The sequence below is a fragment of the Dipteris shenzhenensis genome, chromosome 16 (assembly GCF_047967505.1).
Source record: "Dipteris shenzhenensis isolate YYH24624 ecotype China chromosome 16, Dip_SZ_1.0, whole genome shotgun sequence".
NCBI classification, from domain to species: domain Eukaryota; kingdom Viridiplantae; phylum Streptophyta; class Polypodiopsida; order Gleicheniales; family Dipteridaceae; genus Dipteris; species Dipteris shenzhenensis.
In genome coordinates this window covers 4,206,307-4,215,561 of record NC_141611.1, presented here as the reverse complement: position 1 = coordinate 4,215,561, position 9,255 = coordinate 4,206,307, and the positions used below count along the sequence as shown (strand labels likewise).

The following is a 9,255-nucleotide window of genomic DNA, read 5'->3' as shown; positions in this document are numbered from 1 at the left end:
TAGATGCTTTATTAAAGATTTTGCCAACATTGCAACTCCATTGTATGAGTTGACAAAGAAAGATGCCATGTTTGAATGGACTACTGAGTTGTTGTTTTTTCCATGATTTGAAAATCCAAGAAATGGCTATACCCGTTTTAAGGCAACCAAGATGAGATGTTATTTTCCATGTGCATGTGGATGCTTCTGGGCATGCATTAGGCATTACCTTGGCTCAATCAGATGGTTAATTAGATTACCCAGTGTATTATGCTAGTCAATTATTGATACTGACTGAGTCCAACTATAGTACCACTGAGCAAGAAGCTTTGGGTATGATATTCAGTGTGAAAAAACTAAGATGGAAATCATGACAAAGAATGCAAAAGCATGAGCAGGAACATAAAGCATGCTTTCTTAAGGGAAAGGCCAATATGAAGAATGGTATATATAGGTCACCTGATTGCACTGGTTGGCACAATGCTGACAAACTTCTTAAGTTCTTTGTGTTTCCAATAAAGTTTCGAGTTCAACCCCTGCTCCTTCAGCTCTGTCACAATCTGAAATCATATTTAAAAACCAAGTCATGAGGGCAATGATAGGGCTACTGAGAGATTTCATGAATCTCCTCAATCTCATAATGTACCAAGTGCCAAAAAAAAAAACTCAATCCGTCTGTTAGCTTGCCTGGCTCAAATGCATTTCAAACTCATTGTTAACATCCTTTGACTGTTGTTTAAGTGCCGCACGAATTGGCGAATTGGGAAGACTTTTCCAGTTGTAAAGCCTCTCAACCTTGAGAAAAGTATCCTTGGAAGAGGGAATCTTTTCATTGCTTCCCAGGCTCACTAAGGAAACAGACACATATACATAGATAACCTGAAGCTTAGTATGGCCAACAAATTAAGGCTCACCTTGTTCAAAGCTACCACAAAAGGGGTATGCCGCATTTTCAACAAGTTCAAGGATTCAAGAGTCTGAGGTTCAAGCCCATGCATTATATCAATGACCAAAATCGCAATGTCACATAATCCAGATCCACGAGCCCGGAGATTAGTGAAAGATTCATGTCCTAGAGTATCAATCACAAGCAAGCCAGGGACTCTCACACTTGCATCACTCTTCAACTCTTTGGTCCTCTCTTGAATGTCTTCCATGGGAAAGTATGTAGCACCGATTTGCTGGGTAATTCCACCTGCCTCACCTTCTTGAACATTAGTTCTTCGGATACAATCTAGCAGCTTAGTCTTACCAGTATCCACATGGCCAATGACAATTATTACACTTGAAAAATTGCATGCTAGATAACTTTGATATGTTCCAAAAATTGCCACGTTTTTTGATGTTGTAGCCGTGGGAGATAACTTTGTGGTTTGTGTAGTTGAGGATGATGCAAAAAATGTAGAATACTATGTGGTGATGTGTGAGAAGCCCAATATTTACTCGGCAATCCTTTTGTGTTTTACATGGATCATCATGAATTACTTTATTTGATTAACAAGACAATTATTCAAGGGCTCCTTGTGCGTTGGACGCTTGTTCTTCAAAATTTCAATGTTAAAATTATTTATAAACCCGGGAAAATTGATGTAGGAGCTAATTGTTTGTCAAGACTACTTATCTCGGAAGATACTCAAGGAATTGCAACTAAACTTTTAGATGTTGAACTCTTTGCAGTTGACTATTGTGAACATGAATATGCCAAGTTGATGCATTATTTGCCTAAGGGTACATTTCCTAACACAAGACCTCGTGATAAAGCGTGGACAATTAGCTTTGAAGGATTGGAAATACACTTTAATTGGTGGACACCACTATTGTTAGTGTGTCGATGGTGTTCTTCATAGTTTGGGTTATGCCACATGAGTGATCAATCATTTTACAAGATGCTCACTTAGGTCCTTTAGCAGAAAATTTGCAAGGAGAGCTCATTGCTGTAAGGAAAGTATTATAGGCAGGATACATTAGGGGAGAAATGGGGTGTCAAAAGGGCCTCCAATTAGTGTTTCCTAATTTCAAGGGGTTAGTGAGAGATTTGAGGTGTACCAATGAGAGTGCTCCTTTATGGAAGCATTGGTATGTTGATGTGTGCAAAAGGCATTTATGGGTGGGTCTAGACCTTGATCTTCACTCCTAGCCATTGATCTCATCTACAATCCAAGGGATACATTCAAATTTAGGGTAGAACACTTCCAGCCATTAGATCAAGGTCTAGATCCAAAGGGATACAATTAAAGGATAAAGGGATTAAATCTAAACCTTTGAAAAAGGGAAGCATCTAATGGATGAGACCACAATAGAATGCGGGTCATTTTCAACCATCCATCCATAGATAGATCTAAGGGTAGAGAGGCAGGAAAAAGGTGCTAGAATTGAATCTAGGTGTGTGGTGTGTGATTGAGAGAATTATGGAACTAATTGAGAAATTTGTGGACCTAGATGCTCTACTGAGCTCACATGTGATGTCATTACTGGATGTAACTGGAGCCTATATATTGAGCCTATCTCTCTTGAATAAATGCTCTCTTTTGCTTCACTTGCTCAATCCTTCTTGCAACTCCAACATGTGGTATCAGAGCCTTGGTTCACTCTCCTTGAGACCTCCTTGAGTGCCATGTCATCATCTTCTCCCTCACACTCTCTTCTCCATTTTCTCCTCTTTTGAGCAGAATTTCCAAGCGCTTGTTCTCCCAATGTAGGCAACCATTCTCCAAACCCTTTCAGCCATAGATTCCCCTCATATAGCACACTTCCACTCTAGAGGGTTTCTAGAAATTGTCCTTCTACAGCCCGTACTGATACTCGCTTCATTCCACACCATTTTTGTTGATAGAGCTTGCTGGAGCCACCATTTCAAAAACGGTCTGAGGTGCAGCTAGGAGACCCTATGGGCTACCTGCTAGTGAATTTTGAGGGCAAATGGTCAAGGGAATGAGGAGAAACTAAAGAAAAACCAGTCGGATTTTTAAGAAGACATGTTTTTGGAGGTGGAGAAGATGCTATTGCCCCTGGAGGTGTGAAGCTTCATTTTGCCTGAGACTTGCACTGAGTCTTCTACTTCCAAATATCTTTAATTTCACAGCAAATTCACTATGATTCACAAAATGTTTTTAAGGCTTGGACACTCAAAGAAGAACTACAAGGATCTTATATTGCAGAATATGGACAAGATACATTAAAGAGTGTAGAGAAGGACAAAGAGCAAAGGAGTTACAATATTGGCTACACAAGAACCTGTCCAATGACAATGAGCCTCACACTATGGTAGCTTTAAAGAGAAGGAGGAAAAGGACAAGATATGTCATCAAAGGGGGGTATTTCCCCACATCTTCCACTTAGAATGTTTTTGTGTGTGTGGTCAATAAGGGTTCTCTGCCTTGGGATGTCCCCCGGTTAGTCTTATGTGTTACCTTGTTGGATCTAAGGGTATTAACACCTATTTCATTAATTTTGGACTAGTGCACTGTCCAAATTCGTTTTGTGAGATAATTTTGGATAAAGCATTTCAAAAAAAGAGGCTCTTATAAAACAAAACTTTGAGTTAAAAAGTAAGATTTTAAAAAAGCAAATTAGAAAAATTGACGTGACATGTTATTAAAACTAGAGTACATTAAAAAAAGAGGACTTCATGTTGTTAAAAGAGACAAAAAGTAAGATTTTAAAAAATCAAATTAGAAAAAAAACTAGAGTACATTTAAAAAACTACAGTACATTTAAAAAAAAGCATGACACATTTGTACAAGAAGTAGATCATATAACTCAAAGCCATATGTTGTTAAAAAACACCTTCCATTAGCTCAGCCTAGAAGATGTCATCTTTGTCTCTCTTGTCGATTACAACTTTAGATTAGAGAACTAAAAAGTCTTTGTGGAACTGTAGTTTCATTTCTTGTCTATTATAGTTACTTTAGAAAACACATAAGTCTATGGAATTAAATTTCACAATTACTTTAAATTTCTATGGATTCATTAAATTTCCATCACTTGACTATTAAGTCATTAGAGAGAGCATATGTCCTCGAAAGTGCCTACTATGGCATTGGCTTCATGAAAACAAGCAGACTTTAAACTTGCAGGCCATGCGTAACCAGGGCTGGCATCATAAATCTCCTCACAGACTCTCCTCACAACTTGTTTTGAATCTTCCGCCGACTTGTAAGCATTCAACAACTCTTCTTTTCTCTCTTGGCTTTCCTCATCTTCACCAATTTTTCAATACAGCTTCTAGCCATCGCCATATCCTGTACAAAAATTTAACTCGTTTGCATAAGAAGTACGTGATTAAAAGAAGCGAAAAAGAAAGCTAAGGATATTCACCTCTTCTGCTGAGTTCAAATCAAGCAGCCATGTGCATAACATATCCTCCTCGAATGATTTTCCCTTCATTGGTCCATACAAAAGAGATCTAAGACAGAATTTGAGTTCAGTAAATGAAGTCGGGTAGTAAGTAGTCATTGTCTTAGAGGGAAAGTGGGAGAAGGAGAGTGAGGGAGCAATAGCGAGGGATGCACAGTGAGCTGCCCCTCCTTCAAGAGTGATAGAAAGTGAGGGAAGACGTAAAGTGAAAGATGAATACAAGTTAATCAGAAGGACTAGGATGTAAGAAATAAGAGAGTGTTTGTGGAAGGACTACGATGGAAGATTACAAGTGCACTAAGGCACGATGTGTTCACTATGATAAGGATAAGGGTTGGAATAAAGTGAGAGAAGCATTGGAAATGCTCTACTTTAAGTGAGTGGAGACTGTCCAACTGAATAAAATTTTGCAGAGCATTGGGAATGCTGTACTTTAAGTAAGTGGAGCATTGGGATTTGATACTTTGCCATGAAATATATTACAAATATTACATCATCACACATTCATATCAAAATTCTCATCACAAAAGGTTATATTTCCTAATAATCACATCATCACACATTCATATCATAAAATTGTGTGCATGAAATAAATATATAAATATCATGACTAAATGCCACTTAAGTAATAAGTCAGAAATTGGTGTATAATCAACAAAAACTACATCATGATTCATACATTGCAACAAATAAATGTCACCATAATATTCATGGAATATGCTCCTCATGCATATATACAAACACAACATCATACATGCATCACGACTCTTCTGATGCTTCTAGTAGAGATTGTGGCAACTCTTCTGATGCTTCCAATGGAGGCTGTGGTGCTCTAGATGTACACTCAGTCTCTACTTCTTCTGTAGTATGTAGTGCTTTCGGAGTAGACTCAGTATCCTCTTCTTTAAATGCAAGCGGAGGCTGTGACAACTCTTCTGATGCTTCCAGTGGAGGCTGTGGTGCTGTAGTGTACACTGGGTCTCTTCTTCTTCTGTAGTGTGTAGTGCTTTCACACTAGACTCAGTCTCCTCTTCCTTAAATGCAAGCTCTGATATTGCTTCAGTTGCACGTTGTATTCTAATGGCAGTAATTAGGTCTCGAATGATTTCAGCCCTAAACAATTGTATATCCTCCTCTAAATATTTGAGCTCCAAAGAGTCTTCCGATGAGATCTATGGCTTAAGTGAGAAAATTTCTTTGAAAATCAACATGCAATTGTAGGCAACTCTCCACCCACAACTATGCCCATCTTCCTGCTCTACTACTAAACGCTTTTAAAAGTCTACCGAGTCTTTGTACTATCCTATTTCTCTGATAGCAGATACCAACTTCTCAATCGACCTGCTCATCATGACATATTTAAAAAACTTAGTGTGTCTATTACATAAGGTACATAATATAGAAGTAACAACAGATTAATAGAATAATTACATTTGCACTGAGCCATGAAAGCCTGCAATCGAGTTAACAAACCAACAATAGTTGTCTTCAAGGTCCCAAACCACCAGACCCCAATGTTCCCTACACGAATAATTAAGAACCATTATTATTTAACACAATGTTGCCAGTATAAGATGAAAATAAAGGTCGCCATGATACTTACATCTCGTGATATGCCATAAATAGGATCGCATGCCATGTAAATGTAAAGGCTGTAACCATTTACAAACATCGGCTATTGTCTTTCTGCTATCGCTAAGTATAGGAGAAAGGAGGGAATCCAAAATATACACACGGTTTCGTACGGCTCTACCAAATCGTGAGATAACTATACTGCACCAACAAATAAATGAATATTAGCTTATTAGATTTAATCAAAATATTGAATTATCAAGTAGAGAAAAAGTTTGTATCAAACCTGAGAATGGCCATCATAACGTTGTTATTAACCTCATTTGAAGCTCTAGAGAGGATTGAAATCTCCTCTCCCCCAAATTCAAGATACTGAGGTCTATGTTGAATCATAACCCTAGCATTAAAAGAGCTTCCCAATTCTTCCAATGAAGCCATGTTTATAGAGTTGAGGTCTTCTATCCCCTTTGACTCTTTGACGGCATTCATTTTGCACTCCTCTGAGCCATTATCTATTTGCCTTGTGGGAGGGTCCATAATGCCGCCCTTAATGATTGCTCGAATGGTACATGTTATAAATGCATAGAGATGCAAATCCGTATATGTTGACAGTGTGGTGTCATTTTGTATCTCAAAAATTTGACCAAGTACCAAAAAGCAATTGTAGCCCACCCTCCATCCACAATTATAGATGTGGCTATTCTCTTGATGTGATAACTGACATGTTATATACTCTATTTGTTGTGCCAAGTCACATTGCCGCATTACTGTGTCGATAGCACCTACTAACTTTCGAGCTGATCTGCACATCAAAACATATAACAACAGTGAATATGCGCATTGCATATCAATCTACATGTCAAGAAGTGACAACAAGTGTAGTCTATACTTACTCTAACACAGTGCCATGGACGGATGTCATTGAGTTGGCAAAGAAGCACTTCTTCGCAAGGACGTCCATGACTACTAGACTCCAATGTGAGCTGCATTATCAATAAAGAATAATTACTGTGTTTGAGACAATTCTAGCAATGCAATAGAAAAAACAAGTAGGGTTTGATGCTTACTTCTCATAATATGTTGTAAAAATAACTCGTGCGTCATTCATAGGAACGTGCTTCAACCACTTGCAAACATCCTCTATGGTTTCTTCTTTGTTACTAAGCACTTCCGAAATACGAGGATCGAGCATATATGAAACGCTTTGTATATTTTGTGAAAAATTTGCTATAACATTACTATATTTAAAAAAAAGTATTAGCTTCTTGGGTTTAATCAAAATAAGCAAAGTATAAAGCCAAGGAAAAGGCTGCATCAAACCTGAGGATGGTTGTAATGACTTTGACATTAACCTCTTTCTTAGGATTCAAGAGGATTGAAATCTCTTCTTCACCAAATTCAAAAAAATGAGGTTGTTGTCGAATTAACAACATAGCGGTGAATGAACTTCCAATCTGCTCCAATAGATTCATATTTTCATGACTCATCTTATTGAGAGAGTAGTCTACATCGTATTCTTCTTCACTTGCTATGTCTTCTACATCCTCCTTCTGCTATAAAAATATAAAAAAGTTATGCGATGTACACATCCCAAATAAAGGCTTAAACAAGCAGATAAGGTTTCATACATGCTTTCATTAGAGTGAGTCTCTCCTCCGCTTGGAGCAAAAATTTAAAAAGTAAGGTTTCATACATGCTTTCATTAGAGTGAGTCTCTCCTCCTCTTGGAGGAAAAATTTAAAAAGTTATGAGATTTACACATCCCAAATAAAAATAAAGGTTTAAATAATCATAGAAGTATAAAGATAGCATGATTTCATTAGACTCAGTCTCTTCTCCTCTTGGAGGAAAATATAAAAAAGTTATGAGATTTGCACATCCCAATTAAAGGCTTGAACAAGCATACAAGTATAAAGATAAGGTTTTATACATGCTGCAATGTAGTCATATTTTCAGGTTGTTTCCCAATGGTAGTAATTAGACGTTGAATACTCTCAGCCCGAAATGCTAGCAGATCGGCTTCTGTATATGATTCCATTTTGACTGGTAACTCCGAAACAAAAATCTCTCTAAGAAACAACATGCAGTTGTAGGCAACTCTCCACCCACGGCTGTGCCCATCTTTTTGCTCCATTGGTAGATGTCTTTTAAATTCTACTTGATCTTGTTGCTCCGTGGTTGTTCTGACAGCAGATACTAGCCGATATGCAGCACTGTCCATCATGACATATTAAATATATTAATATGTCATGATCATAAGATACAAAATAAGAAAGTATCAAAAATATTAAGAGAATAATTACCTTGGGGAGTTGGCATGATAGCCTTCCATTGAATTCACAAACCACAAATGGTTGAGTTCAAGGTCCCAAACGATCAGACTCCAATGTGAGCTACACGACCATAATAAAAATGATTACTGTTTTACACAAACTTGCCAAAGAAATAGTAAAAATAAGGTTAGAGTTGATACTTACACCTCATGATAAGGCATTAAGATGACTCGCACCCCATCTAAATTCAAAGGGCTTAACCAGGTACAAACATCTTCTATAGTCTTTTGAGGAGAGCTAAGAATAGAAGAAAGGAGAGCATCGAGCATGTAGACACGATGCTGCATTGCACTAGGAAGCTGAGAAATAACTACACTACACCAAGAAATAAACAAACGTTAGCTCATAGAATTGATTTGCATTTTGCACTAGGAAACTGATATATAACTACACTGTGAATAAATAAACAAATGTTAGCTCATTGAAGTAGCAACAAATAAACAAACGTTACCTAAGAATGGCCAAGATAACATTGTCATTAACCTCTTTTAAAGGATTGGAGAGGATTGAAACCTCCTCTCTACCAAAGCTCAAATACTGAGGTTCTCGTTTCAAAACGATCCTAACTTCAAATGAGCTCTCCATTTTATCCAATGCAGCTAAATTTGCAGAATGGGTTTCTGTCATAGCTTGTATTCTATGTTTGGGGTCATTCTACTTTTCCATGGTGTCTTTAAAGCTCTTGTGCTCATGGGATTCTTCAATCAAATTTAGAGGTGGTTGCATTGTTGAAGTAGAAGGGAGTGCCTCCGTATTGACTTCATCCATTTCTTCTCCCTCTATTGCCTGTAAACAAATATGAGAGATTAGATTCATTATCTTTAAATTTAAATCTTATTTAAAAAATTGTATTTAGTTGAGAAATAGAGAGTTCATACTGCTAAGTATTGTCGTAGTGGCCTTTTTTCATAACCCTGCGAGCCATAATTATCAAAGAAGGCATCATCATGTTTGTCTTCATCCACCAACCTCTCTCTGAACGGGTCATGTAAGTCCATCTTTTCATCATCATCAA

At 37.5% G+C, this 9,255-nt stretch overlaps 1 protein-coding gene across 1 annotated transcript in view; it reads right to left on the bottom strand.

Annotated features, from left to right (window-relative positions):
- Nucleotides 1-434: 434 nt before the first annotated feature.
- Nucleotides 435-9,255, bottom strand: part of LOC147892435 (eukaryotic translation initiation factor 5B-like) — a 30,936-nt gene continuing 22,115 nt past the window's right edge. The window contains exons 3-5 of the mRNA XM_087387379.1: nt 894-1,226; nt 667-804; nt 435-539 (exon numbers count right to left, since the gene is read on the bottom strand). Coding sequence (XP_087243505.1) covers nt 435-539; nt 667-804; nt 894-1,226 — 576 coding nt within the window. The remainder of the gene's footprint in view (nt 540-666; nt 805-893; nt 1,227-9,255) is intronic.